The 14,529-nt window shown below is 46.0% G+C and overlaps 1 protein-coding gene across 1 annotated transcript; it reads left to right on the top strand.

Moving 5' to 3' along the window:
• The first annotated feature begins 250 nt into the window (after positions 1-250).
• On the top strand, positions 251-13,771 carry AKAP3 (A-kinase anchoring protein 3). Its single transcript, XM_004610444.1, has 3 exons — positions 251-346; positions 5,137-7,458; positions 13,616-13,771. The coding sequence occupies exons 1-3, from the start codon at positions 251-253 to the stop codon at positions 13,769-13,771; spliced, it is 2,574 nt and encodes an 857-aa protein (XP_004610501.1).
• The last annotated feature ends 758 nt before the right edge of the window (positions 13,772-14,529 follow it).

Genomic DNA, 14,529 nt, shown 5'->3' with positions numbered 1-14,529 from the left:
GGAGCTCAGGAAATCTCAGTGATAACTTGTACAGATAAATAGTTATTTTTCTGGATTATCAGAGTTCTTTATCAGAGAATCTCTTTAGATAAGTGCTGTCCCAGAAGGGCACAGAGCAGCCCCTGAGACAGGTCTCTGTTGAAAGCATCCCACCTATTTTGCATAGCATGGTGAGTTTCCATGTTACACCTCGATTTCATGCACTCCTTTCATGCCTGATGAGCCTTTCTCATTCTTTTTCTACTTCCAGATGTCGAAGAGGGTTGATTGGTTGCAAAGTCCAAATGGAGTATGCAAAGTTGATGTCTATTCACCCAGTGATAGCCAACCCCAAGACTGGAAAACGGTGAGGGTCCACTTTACAAATACTGGGACCTGTGGGATGTTATTATGAGTAGCCGTATTCTGTGCAGCACCTTCTTCTGCCTCATATTTTTGAACAGATTTCTTGAGGAAGCATGAGCTTCTTTAGAACAATTCCCAGCTATAATTTTTGGTATTATAAACTCTGTAGCTGATATGTAGAAGTTTGCTGTAATTAATGAAAACCTACTATTATAGCTGTTATTTTCTGTTTAGTGTTTTTGTTTTTGTTTTTTGTTTTGAGATAGGGGTTGGGCCACACCGGGTGATGTTCAGGGGCCACTCCTTGCTCGACACTCAGGAATTACTCCCAATGGTACTTGAGGACCCTATGGGATGCAGGGGGATTTATCCTGGGTTGGCCACATGCAAGGCAAGCACTTAACCTGCTGTACCATCTCCCTAGCCTCTTTTCTGTTTAATTTTTAAATAGAAATGCTTCCCAAGTTCATAATAATAATATTTTATAAACAGTTTTACATAGAGCTATTTTAAAATATTTTTATTATATTTTAGGTAACATGTTATAGTTAATAGTAACTGTATTAGTAGTAAACAGTAAATAGTAAATAGCAAACAATAGTATTAGTTTTTTAAATTCTTATTTATTTATTTACTTAGGCCTGAGGCCACACCCAGCAATGCTCAGGATTTATTCCTGGCTTTGAGTTTAAGAATTATACCTATGGAAGATGCGAGCTGAAAGTAGACTATAGACTGAACATGATAGCCACTCGATACCTCTATTGCAGGCTACAACACCCAAAAGGAGAGACAACAAAGGGGAATGCCCTGCCGCAGAGGCAGGGTGGGGTGGTGGGGGATGGGGTGGGGTGGGGGTGATCCCAATGATATCGGGATCATTGGTGGAGGTAAATGGGCATTGGTGGAGGGATGGGTAAATGATCACTGTGTGAGTGAAATGCAAACACAAACGTTCATAAGTTTGTAACTGTACATCACAGTGATTCTCTAATAATTTTTTTTAAATTATACCTAGTGGTGGGGCTGGAGCGATATTACATCAGGTAGGGCATTTGCCTTGCATGTAGCTGACCTGGTTCGATTCCCAGCATCCCATAGGGTCTCCTGAGCACTGCCAGGAGTAATTCCTGAGTGTAGAGCCAGGAGTAACCCCTGTGCATCGCTGGGTGTGACCCAAAAAGAAAAAAAAAAACAAGAATTATACATAGTGGTGCTCAAGGGACCTTTGGGTTGCTGGGGATTGAACCCAGTCGGTCTCATGCAAGGCAAGCCCCCACCAGCTGTGCTCTCTCTACAGTCCCGATACTAGAGTTCTGAGTTCTGACATACAGAGTTGTTCATCACTACAGAAGTTCCCACAATCCTCCACCACTGTCATTTTAAAAATTTAATTATTCTAGTGGAGGGTATCATGCTGAGCAAAAAATATCAAGAGGAAAGCAAGTACCAAACAATCTCCCTCACCTATGGAATGTAGAGGGATACTAATAGCACTGTATCACTGTCATCCCGTTGTTGATCGATTTGCTTAAGCGGGCACCAGTAACATCTCCATGGTGAGACTTGTTACTGTTTTTGGCATATCGAATACGTCACGGGTAGCTTGCCAGGCTCTGCTGTGTGGGCGGGATACTCTCAGTAGCTTGCTAGGCTCTCTCCAAGAGGAACAGAAGGAATCGAATCCGGGTCGGCGGCGTACAAGGCAAACACCCTCCCCACTGTGCTATCGCTCCAGTCTGATCAAAGGCTATATACATTAGAAAGAACTCACACTCCTAAATGTACACGTACCTAATGAGGAACCAGCAAAATATGTGAAACAACTAATAGATTTGAAGAAAGACACTGATAGCAACATAATAGTAGTTGGAGATTTCAACATTGCGGTCACCTCTTGATAAATAGATTAACTAGATTCAAGCTCAGTAAGGAAATACTTCAAAGGAAGGAATGAAAGAAAGGGATTTAGTGTATATCATCATCATCATAATCATCATCATCATCATCATCCCGTTAATTGTCGAATTTCTTGAGTGGTCTCAGTAACATTTTCATTTTGTAAAATGTATGATGTCTCAAAATTTTGAATCTTAACCTCTCATTCAAGTATTATTGTTCTTCTGTCTTCCTCATTCAACACTCATTAATCTTACTTGGTATCAGGCACTGTAAGTTGCAGTTCAGTCAGAAGGTAGATGCCACTCTCTTAGTATGTAAAATCACCAGCAATACTTAATAGCTGCTACGTTAACCATTTTTTAAAATGAAAGGAATTATATTTACATAGAGCCTGGCAAGCTCCCTGTGGTGTACTCGATATGCCCAAAACAGTAACAAGTCTCACCATGGAGACGTTACTGGTACCTGCTTGAGCAAATCAATGAACAACAGGACAACAGTGCTACAGTGCTATTAACATTAATGCTGCTTTTGAAAATAGTTCAGAGAAAAATAGTGCACTCCAAGAGGTGCAGAAGCGTAGATAGTGCAGAAAGCAATTAGTCCCCTGAGGCTGAGAGAGCAAATGAAGAGGAAGACACAAAAAAGCTTCCCTGTCTCAGCCCACACTTTCTGTGGAGGGGGTGGTTACCACTGGATCAATCCTGAACACCACGCCAGGAATATACCCCCAAGCACTGTTGAGTATGACTCCCAAATTCCAAATGTAAAATGGTAAGATTTCATTTAACTCATTCACAGAGAATTGGTGAGGTTTGAGAGGGGATTAAAAAAAATAATCTGGCATCATCCCTGTTCAGAATTAGCTTGCTAATTAGCTTATCCAAGGTTCATTGCATAGCTCTGGTTTTTCTTTGGTTTATAGAGTTGTAAAACACACTTCCTGAGAAATAGAATCATAGAGTACAAAAGGACATAAAGTAATTCTGCAGTTTTCCACTAAGGCATAAAAATCTCCCTACGGCATAAAATCTTAAACTTAAGAGAATCGTTCAAGAGGATTTTGAACTCTGCATAAAGGGCCATACACATCTGGTAAATTGCTTTTCTTGAGGCTAGAGAGGTAGGATTGGTTATGGCTTATACTTCCATTGCATCTTACGAACCCCATTGAATCCCCAAAACTGGTGCCCCAAGCACAATCAGGAGTGGTCTCTGATCATGCAGCCAGGAGGAAGCCCTGAGCTCTTCTGGGTGTCCCCCTGCCCAGTAAAAAACTTTAAGATAAATAAATAAATATGCTTTTCTCTTTTTTCCAATTTATCAAAACATAGCACTGTCCTTTGCGAGTGGAAGCCACCTCTTCTAGAGTCAGGAATGACTTTAAATACTAGACTTCGAGTGGCTGGAAAGATAGAACAGCGCAGAAGACACAGGTTTGGTCCCTGGCATCCTATATGGTCCCCCAAGTACCACCAGGAGTAGTTCCTGAGTGCACAGTCGGGAATAAGTCCTGGGCATGGCCAGGTATAACCCTCCCCCCCAACCCAAACCAAACCAATCAAATAGAAAAAGAGAAAGAATAGAAATAAAACTAGACTCCATCCTGTAGTAGCTATGAGATCTTAAGCAATGTTCAAACTTCTCTAATCCTTAATTTGTTCACATGGAATTTAGTGATACCTAGTTTATAGGGAATGTGTAATAATTAAATGCAATATTGTGTGTTAAACAAATGGCACAGTGCCTGACAGACACAAATATCTAACAAGCTATAACTAGTAACACTGTGAGTTTAGTAATTACAATACCCAATTATTCTACAATGATGGGTGATATGTGATCATTCCCAAATAGACACGTGTCCAATAATAATAGCAATCCTTTAAATTGTGTAGTAAATAGAACTTTCACATAAGTCTTATTTTAACCAGGTTCAAATGACTGTGAGTTCCATTTCAACATATAGAGAAAACATTTAAAAAATAAACATATGAAGATACATGAGCTTATTATAGTGAGAGTCCACCAAAAACCATTCACTTAAAACAAATAAATTGGTTTCACATATTATCTTATGAGTTATAAGTTAGATTGTTAATTTAGATATCAAGTATTCCACGGAATCCATTTAGCTTATTCAAGATGGGCTAATATAGCCTGAAAAAGTGATGAGTGTACACAACTTTCCTTCAATTGCTCAATATTTTACCTTTTTTTTGTTATGAGAGACCTAAATAGAAGCAAGATAACCCAAAGAAAAATAACCATTAAAAATTAACATTAAAAACATGATAAAAATCTAATTCAATTCAAATGTTAGCTCTGTTTTTCTTATAGTTATTAAGGACTAGTTATAATATATAGTTATTAAGTTATATATAGTTTGTATTTTGGGTTTTTTTTTTGGTGGGAATCCCCACACCAGGTCATTCTGAGGGGTTACTCCTGGCAGCTCAGGGGACCTTATGGGGTGCCAGAGATCTAACCTGACTCAATTGCGTGCAAGGCAAGTGCCCTATCCGCTGTACTATCACTCCAGCCCCTAGCTCTTACAGTTATTAAGGATACATATCATTAGATGTATAGTGGCCAAATGATTAGTTATATAACCCAAGATAAGTAACTAACCTGATCTCAATTCTTCAATTTCCTCCTTAGTGGATAAGAAGCGAGTTAACATTTAACTGAACTGCAAATTTAAATGACAAAATAATGTTACAAGACACGAAACAGTGCCTGATACCTTGTCAGAATTCATTAAGTATAGGTTGAGTCTGTTGTGTTGATGGAGTTAATAAGGCCCGAGGGGGGGGGCTCTTAAGGTTGTCCTGAATATCCCGTGTCTTTACTTTGTGATAGTCGGGTGAAACCTTGTCTGTTTTTAAGGAAGCCTCAACTGATCCGGTCCGAGTGCTCAGCTGGCTCCGCAAAGACCTGGAAAAAAGCACAGCAGGATTTCAAGATGTTCGGTTCAAGCCCGGAGAATCATCAGTAGGCGGGGAAATGGCCCAACCAGCAGACCAACACATGGGGTTCATGATGGACTATTGCAACACCACCAACAAGTGCCACCCAGGGAGATTGCATTTTGAGGTGTGCCACAAAGAAATTCCACCCCAGGACATCTGTGCTCGAATTGGGAACAAGGGTGCAGTGGATGAGATTTCCTTCTACGCGAATCGCCTCACAAATCTCGTCATTGCCATGGCCCGCAAGGAAATCAATGAGAGGATAGATGGCACAGATAACAGATGTGTCCATCAGTCACTGTACCTGGGGGATGACCCTCCAACCCCCAAGAGTCTGAGCACGGTGGCCTCGGAACTGGTGCACAAAACGGTCTCCGAATGTTCCAGATCTATTATGAATGAAAAGGCTTCTGACTCTGCTGAGAGAGACACCGGCCGGAGATCCCCTGGTGTGAGATTCAAGAGTACTTTGAACATAAAGGAGAGCGCCAAGGAAGGCAGGTGTTACTACGACAAGCCTACGTCGAAGTCTTTCTTCTACAAGGAAGAATTTGAATCTCGTAATGCCGGGGATGCCCGAGAAGGCGGAAGGATATTCATCCCTGGGGAGAGAAGGCTTCTGAGAGGACTAGAGAGGCCTGATGACTTTACAACTTCCGTTAGTCAAGGGATCATGACTTATGCGAACAACGTGGTGTCGGATATGATGACGTCCATCATGAAGACACTGAAGATCCAAGTGAAGGATACCACCATAGCCACCATCCTCCTCAAGAAGGTGCTCATCAAGCATGCCAAGGACGTCGTCTCCGACCTCATCGACTCCTTCATGAAGAATCTCCACAACGTCACGGGGGCCCTGATGACAGACACAGACTTTGTCTCCGCTGTGAAAAGGAGCTTCTTCTGTCAAGGAAGCCAGAAGGCCACCGACATCATGGATGCCATGATGACAAAGCTCTACACCATGGTATTTTGCAAGAAACACCCCGAGGCTCTTAGGAAAGACATGTCTGAGGCTTATTCCCTTTTCTCCATGCATCACAGAGACCCCAAACTTCGAAACGTCAACTTTAGCTCATTGAAATCCGAAGGTAAATTTCAGGAAAAAATCTCCACGTCTCCATGCAAACCCCCGGAAAAGAGTTGTATTGAAACGCTGGGTGAACACTTAGTCAAAGAGGGGCTGTCCCTGTGGCATAAACATCATCAAAAAGAAAAAAAACCGGTGTTCCCATGCGTAAACTTTGACATCCCTAACAAGCAGTATAAGCCGGCACCTGAAATGCCTCTTGGGTTCCCACTGGACCCTTGTGATTTCTGCCATCCTGTGCCCACCCAGGGGCCTGTGCCTTGCCCAGAGACCAACTTTATGTGTGACTCTGAATCCTGGGCCAAAGACCTGATTGTGTCTGCTTTACTTCTGATCCAGTACCACCTGGCCCAGGGGGGGAATATGGATGCCCAGAGCTTCCTTGAAGCTGCTAGTTCCTCCAACTTTCCCCCCAAAAGGTCCCCTGTCATTCCCGATGAGCCCTGCGTGAAGTCCCCTGTGAAGGAAGTGGAGCAAGAAGCGGCCGAGAAGAAGGATCTGATGAGTGTTTTCTTCAACTTTATCCGGAATCTACTCGGCGAGACGATTTTCAAGGGCGACCGGAACGCTGAAAAGACGGATGCATCATCAGCTAACGAAGACGAGTTCCGCCGCTGTGAGAGACCAGTGACCCCTTGTCCCGTCAACTCGTGCGAGTCCGATGAGAGTACCGGTGGCGGTGGTTTGCTCTCTGGGTTAACCAAGATGGTGGCCAACAAGCTAGAAGGCCACATGAATGGGCAGATGATCGAACACCTGATGGACTCTGTGATGAAACTGTGTCTCATTATTGCCAAGTCCTGTGACTCGCCCTTGTCAGACCTGGGAGACGAGAAGTGTGGGGACGCCAACAGGACGACTTCGATCATCCCGGAGTGTCTACTTGAGTGTTTGCCCACCAAGGGCACGGGGACCGCCGAGGCCCTCCTGCAGAACGCCTACCACGCTATTCACAACGAATTGCGGTGTGCGTCCGGGCTGCCCCCTGAAGGCTGTGAGACCCCCAAAGTGATCGTGAACAACCACAATGACACAGATACGGTTCAGAACAAAGAACTCCAAGCTGTCCTGCAGTGGGTCGCCGCCTCTGAGCTCAATGTCCCTATCTTGTACTTCGCTGGTGATGACGAAGGCATCCAGGAAAAGGTAAGGATGGTGGTGTCAGGGGTGGGGGGTGGGGGGGTGGGGGAAGGTTGAGGAAAGGCTAGGGATGATATTCAGGTTCTGGTTTCCTTCTGATGGGGAAGGTTCTCCCCAGGAAGAGTAGAAGGAGACGAAATGAATTTGAAGATCGCGTTTGTTGGCAGAGAGAATGAAAAGTTTTTCTCAATAAGCCATATCAAGGGAACATGGCAAAGAGATATTTTTCCCTTTTTTTACACGTTTTGGTGCGAATCCACAGATGAGGAAATTCCAGTGAGAGATATTGGGGAATAAAATTGAAGAGGGAGGTCTGAGCTCCAGGCTGAATTTTGAATTCAGTGCAGTCTGGTCTAAGGATGAGGAGAAGCGACAGGAAATCAGCTTAGGAATGTGTTAAAAGAGGCTGAGTGAGGGGCTGGAGTGATAGCACAGTGGGGAGGGCGTTTGCCTTGTACGCGACCAACCCCGGTTCAAATCCCAGCATCCCATAGGGTCCCTGAGCACCGCCAGGGGTGATTCCTGAGTGCATGAGCCAGGAGTGACACCTGTGCATTGCTGGGTGTGACCCAAAAAGCAAAAAAAAAAAAAAGATGCTGAGTGAGGGTCGGGGGATGACTCCTTGAGCTGATGGATGTTTTTCAAACCTGCTATTGCTCTCTTACCTGGTTGTATTAGGAGACATTGGAATTTTGCCAGACTTCAAAAAATAGCCTCCCTTTGCCTCTCGCCCTAAGTGCTGAATCAGCTGGGAAGTCAGACTAAAGAATAAGGTAGACAGGCAATCAACACATCACTGTTGTTACAGGTCAAGGCAATGAACCCCTGACTCCTTGTCCTTGCTCCTTCCAATTTAGGCCTTGGCACGACTCACCCAAGGAAGTTTTTAGTTTGGGAAAACCATAAACAAGAATGCAAGTTGGGCATTCTAGCCGATACTACATGCCAATATGAGGGAATCACAGCATCCCACTTTTGCACACATGTACACACAGATACACACATACACACACACACAAGATTTTAGAGCTTTGACCACTTTTTCTCAATTGGGAAAGCCTAACAACAGTGGTTACTGGGGCCAGAGAGACAGTACAGCGGGTCAGATGTTTGCCTTGCATGCTGCTGACCCAGGTTCTATCACCGGCATCCCATAGGGTCCCCTGAGCACCGCCAGGAATAATTTCTGAGTGCAGAGCCAGGAATAAGCAATGAGCATCACCAGGTATAACCCAAGAAGTCAAAAAATTAAAAACAACCCTCGATAGTGTTTGCCAATTAAGTAGCAAGAGGTAGCACAGAAAATTCATCCTCATAGAAAACAGAGGTTGGGGCTGGAGCGATAGCACAGCGGGGAGGGCATTTGCCTTGCATGTGGCTGACTTGGGTTTGATTCCCAGTATCCCATATGGTCCCTGAGCACTGCTAAGAGTAATTTATGAGTGCATGAGCCAGGAGTAAACCCTGAGCATCACCCAAAGAGGCAAAAACAAAAAGACTTTCAAAAGAAAATAGATTGTGGAGGGTGGAGACTGGCTAACAGTGTTAGTAACCCTTATACAACTGGGTTGTTGGGTTTATCTAATGACTTGGGACAACATGAGTTAGAGTTATGATTAAACCATACCGAGTCGAAACAAGAAATTATGGTTTTGTTACTTGAAGTGTGGTTCATAGACAAACAATATTGGCATCGCCTGGGCGCTGGTTGGCATGCAGAATCTCAGGCTCTACTCCTTACCTATGCAATCAAGATCATTTTAGCAGACGACATGTGTGCCCATCCTAGCGTGGAGCCAGAGGACAAATCATGAAACTCTAGTCCTAGAATTATTTTTAAAAGGTTTTAATCAATTTTTATTTATTTTTGGTTTGTGGACCATATTTGGCAATACTCAGGGGCTACTATTTTTTTTCTTTTTGGGTCACACCCGACAATGCACTGGAGTATACTTGTGGCTCATGCACTCAGGAATTACTCCTGGCAGTGCTTCGGGGACTGTAGGATAACATAGCCTCAGGTAGTTTAGGTTTATTGGGTTACTCCCATCACAGTGCTCTTATTCCTATGTATTTATTTGTGATTTCTTTCTTTGTGTGCTGTTGACTTGTAAATATTGTTTTTCTCTTCTCCTTGAGTCCTTTGCATAGTTTATTCAGAGCCATGTCCTTTTTGTATGGACACAGGAAGACAGTAGCAAATGCTGTGCTTTGTAACCTGGGAGTCATTTGACTCCACATGATATTTTCCTCCTGGGCATCTGTTCTCTCGACCCAAGCTTCAGCTGCCCTTACTTCCTAGCACCCCCAAAAGCAGGGTCCCGACGAGGAACAAGATGGACCCAGGGCAAGCGGTGAGTTGTGTGCTACCCTGACATCGAGATGGGCCTGGCCAAAGTGCCTAATGCTTAACTATAAATTAAGAGCTTGGTCATGGACAAATGCTGTCATGATCCAAAAAGTAATAACTAGATTCAGACCCTGCTAGGATTAGGAATGATTAATCTGGCCTGAGTGCTGTAGTCTGAGTCTGTGGCAAGATGTTGCCAGGAGAGCTGCCCTACAAGCCTTAATGTATCTCTTAACTGTGTCCATACAAAAATAACTAGTATTAAGCTGTTGATGGAGTTTTTGGACTGAGGAAAGGAGAAAAACAATATTTACCAGTCAACAGAACACAAAGAAAGAAGTCACAAATAAACACAGAGGAATGGGAGCACCGTGATGGGAGTAACCCAACAAACCTAAACTACCTGAGGCTATGTTATCCTACAGGGGACCCTATGGGATGCTGGGAAACGAACCTGGGTCGGTTGCATGCAAGGCAAAAGCCCTCCCCGCTGTGCTATTGCTCCAGCCCTTGGGGGCTACTTTTGGCTCTCGGCTCTGTCACCCCCTGTGGTAGCGGGGGCAGGGGGAGTACCAGGTGGTGCCCAGGACTGAACCCGGACAACCCTCATGAACAGCAGGTGCTCAGCCCTTTGAGCCATTTCCTGGCCCCTATCCCCAAGCTTGGAAAGCCGTTTCTCTGCAGTTTTTCTCATCCATAAGCCACAAAGATTTTTGTACACAACAAACTAGCAGAGCAGGGCTCACCTCCCCAAACTGGGCTGATGAATAAAAACCTCAGAAGAATAATAGATTGCTAGGAGTCGGGCCTTTGTTCTATAGCCATCTTTAAGTCAAACCTATCATACAACACACCCGTACTCTACACGCCTGATACACCAAGAGTAGCACACAACATTTGATTTGGTTTAACAAACACGTTAGTAATCCCTCATACAAGAGCTTAATGGCTCCAGGATGAAATACAATAATCTTCACACGTTTTTCTCTAAGGAAACGTTATTGGGCCATTTTTATCTCTTTTTATTTTTTACTTTTTTTTGGGGGGAGTCACACCCAGTTATGCACAGGGGTTACTCCTGGGTCATGCACTCAGGAATTACTCCTGGAAGTGGTCAGGGGACCATATGGGATGTGGGGAATCGAGCCCAGGTTGGCCGTGTGCAAGGCAAATGCCCTTCCCGCTGTGCTATCGCTCCAGCCCCTATTGGGCCATTTTTAGCAGATTACTTATAACAGGCAACACAGAATTTATTGTTTCAGTTCTGCTTTGGGGGTCACTGTTTGAGATTTGGGGTGGAAATATTTGAAATATGGTGGTGGGAAGGTGCAATGGTGGTGGGATTGGTGTTTGACTATTAAATGTAATGAATTATTGTGAATAACTTTATGAAAATCAAAAAAATTTAAAACATGAATACATTCATACATCTGGTTGCAGAGCATGTTGAATTAAGATGCAATATACTTATCTCGTATAGTAACAATGGTCTTGCAGTCATCCTTCTGCAAAGATACACACATAGGTACATGTACACATACAACTTTGCTGACAGTAAAGACAAAGAGGATCCTATTTTATCAAAAAGAAAAACCAGAGGGCTGGAGCGATAGCACAGCGGGTAGGGCATTTGCCTTGCATGCGGCTGACCCGGGTTCTATTCCCAGCATCCCATATGGTTCCCTGAGCACCGCCAGGAGTGATTCCTGAGTGCAGAGCCAGGAATAACCCCTGAGCATCACCAAGTGTGACCCAAAAAGCAAAAAAAAAAAAAACCCAAACAAAACAAACAAAAAACCCCAAATGAACAAACAAACAAACAAAAAACGGGCAAGGGGCCGGGGTACAGCAGGTGGGGCGTTTGCCTTGCAGGCAGCTGACCCTCGGGCTCCCCCCAGCAGTACCTCCAAACTCCAAACTCCATCTGATGGGTACTGAGCATGTTTGTTTTATTTAAAAAGCTCGCATAATAAAATTGTTTGAGCTGGGGAGGGAGACTTTACTGTGTGTAAATATTCTCTGGGTGTAAACATTGGTGACGGTGACCCTGCATTAACCATGAGCTCAATCCCTTAAGCACATGTTCATCTATTTTTGAACTCATTTTTTGAATGTATGGTGGAAGGGATTTTTATTCGCATCTCCCTTGCCCTCCCTGAACAAAATCATTCTGACCTCTTATGCTTCCAGAAATACAGGTGTACATCCATGTGCGTACTTAGTACTGAGACATTTTTAAAGTCACACATGATTGTCCTGTGTATCACATGTAGCCAATTGCTATCCAGCTCCTGAGAATGACTCTTCCCCTCTCCTTCCTTCCTTCCTTCCTTCCTTCCTTCCTTCCTTCCTTCCTTCCTTCCTTCCTTCCTTCCTTCCTTCCTTCCTTCCTCCCTCCCTCCCTTCTTTCCTTCCTTCCTCCCTCCCTTCCTTCTTTCCTTCCTTCCTTCTGTCCCTCCTTCCTTCTTTCCTTCCTTCTTTCCTTCCTTCCTTCCTTCCTTCCTTCCTTCCTTCCTTCCTTCCTTCCTTCTGTCCCTCCTTCCTTCCTCCCTTCCTCCCTCCCTCTTGTTCCTCCTCCCTTCCTCCCTCCCTCCTTCCCTTCCTCCCTCCTTCCCTTTCTCCCTTCCTTCCTTCCTTCCTTCCTTCCTTCCTTCCTTCCTTCCTTCCTTCCTTCCTTCCTTCCTTCTTCCTTCCTTCCTTCCTTCCTTCCTTCCTTCCTCCCTTCTGTCCTTCCTTCCTTCCTTCTGTTCTTCCTCCCTTCCTCCCTCCCTCCTTCCCTTTCACCCACCCTCCTTCCCTTCCACCCACCCTCCCTTCCTCCCTTCCTTCCTCCTCCCTTCCTCCCTCCCTCCCTTCCCTCCCTTCCTCCCTTCCTCCCTCCCTCCTTCCCTTCCACCCACCCTTCCTTCCTTCCTTCCCTCCCTCCCTCCCTCCTTCCTTCCTTCCTTCCTTCCTTCCTTCCTTCCTTCCTTCCTTCCTTCCTTCTGTCCCTCCTTCCTTCTTTCCTTCCTTCTGTCCCTCCTTCCTTCCTCCCTTCCATCCTCCCTCCTTCCCTTCCTCCCTTCCTCCCTCCCTCCCTTCCTCCCTCCCTTCCTTCCTTCCTTCCTTCCTTCCTTCCTTCCTTCCTTCCTTCCTTCCTTCCTTCCTTCCTTCCTTCCTCCCTTCTGTCCTTCCTTCCTTCCTTCTGTTCTTCCTCCCTTCCTCCCTCCTTCCCTCCCTCCCTCCTTCCCTTTCACCCACCCTCCTTCCCTTCCACCCACCCTCCCTTCCTCCCTTCCTTCCTCCTCCCTTCCTCCCTCCCTCCCGTCCCTCCCTCCCTCCCTTCCTCCCTCCCTCCTTCCCTTCCACCCACCCTTCCTTCCTTCCTTCCTTCCTTCCCTCCCTCCTTCCTTCCTTCCTTCCTTCCTTCCTTCCTTCTTTCCTTCCTTCTGTCCCTCCTTCCTTCCTCCCTTCCATCCTCCCTCCTTCCCTTCCTCCCTTCCTCCCTTCCTTCCTCCCTTCCATCCTCCCTCCTTCCCTTCCTCCCTTCCTCCCTCCCTCCTTCCCTTCCTCCCTCCCTTCCTCCCTCCCTTCCTTCCTTCCTTCCTTCCTTCCTTCCTTCCTTCCTTCCTTCCTTCCTTCCTTCCTTCCTTCCTTCCTTCCTTCCTTCCTTCCTTCCGTCCCTCCTTCCTTCCTCCCTTCCATCTTCCTTCCTTCCTTCCTTCCTTCCTTCCTTCCTTCCTTCCTTCCTTCCTTCCTTCCTTCCTTCCTTCCTTCCTTCCTTCCTCCCTCCCTCCCTTCCTTCCTCCCTCCCTCCCTCCCTCCCTCCCGCAGCTGCTCCAGCTCTCGGCCGCGGCGGTGGAGAAGGGCCGCAGCGTGGGCGAGGTGCTGCAGTCGGTGCTGCGGTACGAGAAGGAGCGGCAGCTGGACGAGGCGGTGGGGAACGTGACTCGACTGCAGCTGCTGGACTGGCTGATGGCGAACCTGTGACCCAGCGCGCCCGCCCCAGCCCTGCTCACTCCCGCGTGCCCCTCCCCCCACTTCCCGCCGCACCGCGTGTCATCTCACGCCACGTCACTGGATTTTGCAGAGTTTTCTGTCCATGCGAGCAAGGACATAAAATTAAACGATTACAATGAAAAGGGCTCCTGGTGTTTGGTTTCTTCGGGGGAAACCCAGGTGGCCACTCTCAGGCTGACACCAGAATATAAAATAGCATAATATGAGACAAGGGTGGAGCGATAGCACAGCGGGAGGGCGTTTGCCTTGCACGCGCAGACCCAGGTTCGATTCCCAGCATCCCATACGGTCCCGGGAGCATGGCCAGGGGTAATTCCTGAGTGCATGAGCCAGACGTATCCCCTGTGCATCGCCGGGTGTGACCCAAAAAGAAAAAAAAATGAGACTGATACCCAAAAATCTGTAGTAGAGACAGGGCCAGGAAGATTGCTCCATGGTTGGGAGCCTGCCTCATGAGCTGGGGAGAAGGCAGCTGGGATAGAGAAGGGATCACTAAGTCAGTGATGGTTGGAGGGATCAATCAGGATGGGAGATGTGTGCTGGAAGTAGATAAAGGACCAAACGTGATGCCCTTGCAGTATCTGTATTGCAAATCATAATGCCCAAAAATAGAGAGGGAAAGAGATTGTCTGCCATAGAGGCAGGGGGTGTGGTGGGGTGGGGGTGGCGGGAGGGAGACTAGAGACATTAATGTACACTGGTGGAGGGATGGGTGTTTGGTCATTGTA

The sequence above is a fragment of the Sorex araneus genome, chromosome 6 (assembly GCF_027595985.1).
Source record: "Sorex araneus isolate mSorAra2 chromosome 6, mSorAra2.pri, whole genome shotgun sequence".
Classification (NCBI taxonomy): Eukaryota; Metazoa; Chordata; class Mammalia; order Eulipotyphla; family Soricidae; genus Sorex; species Sorex araneus.
Note: the sequence above shows the minus strand (reverse complement) of the source record. Positions and strands in the feature narration are given on the sequence as shown.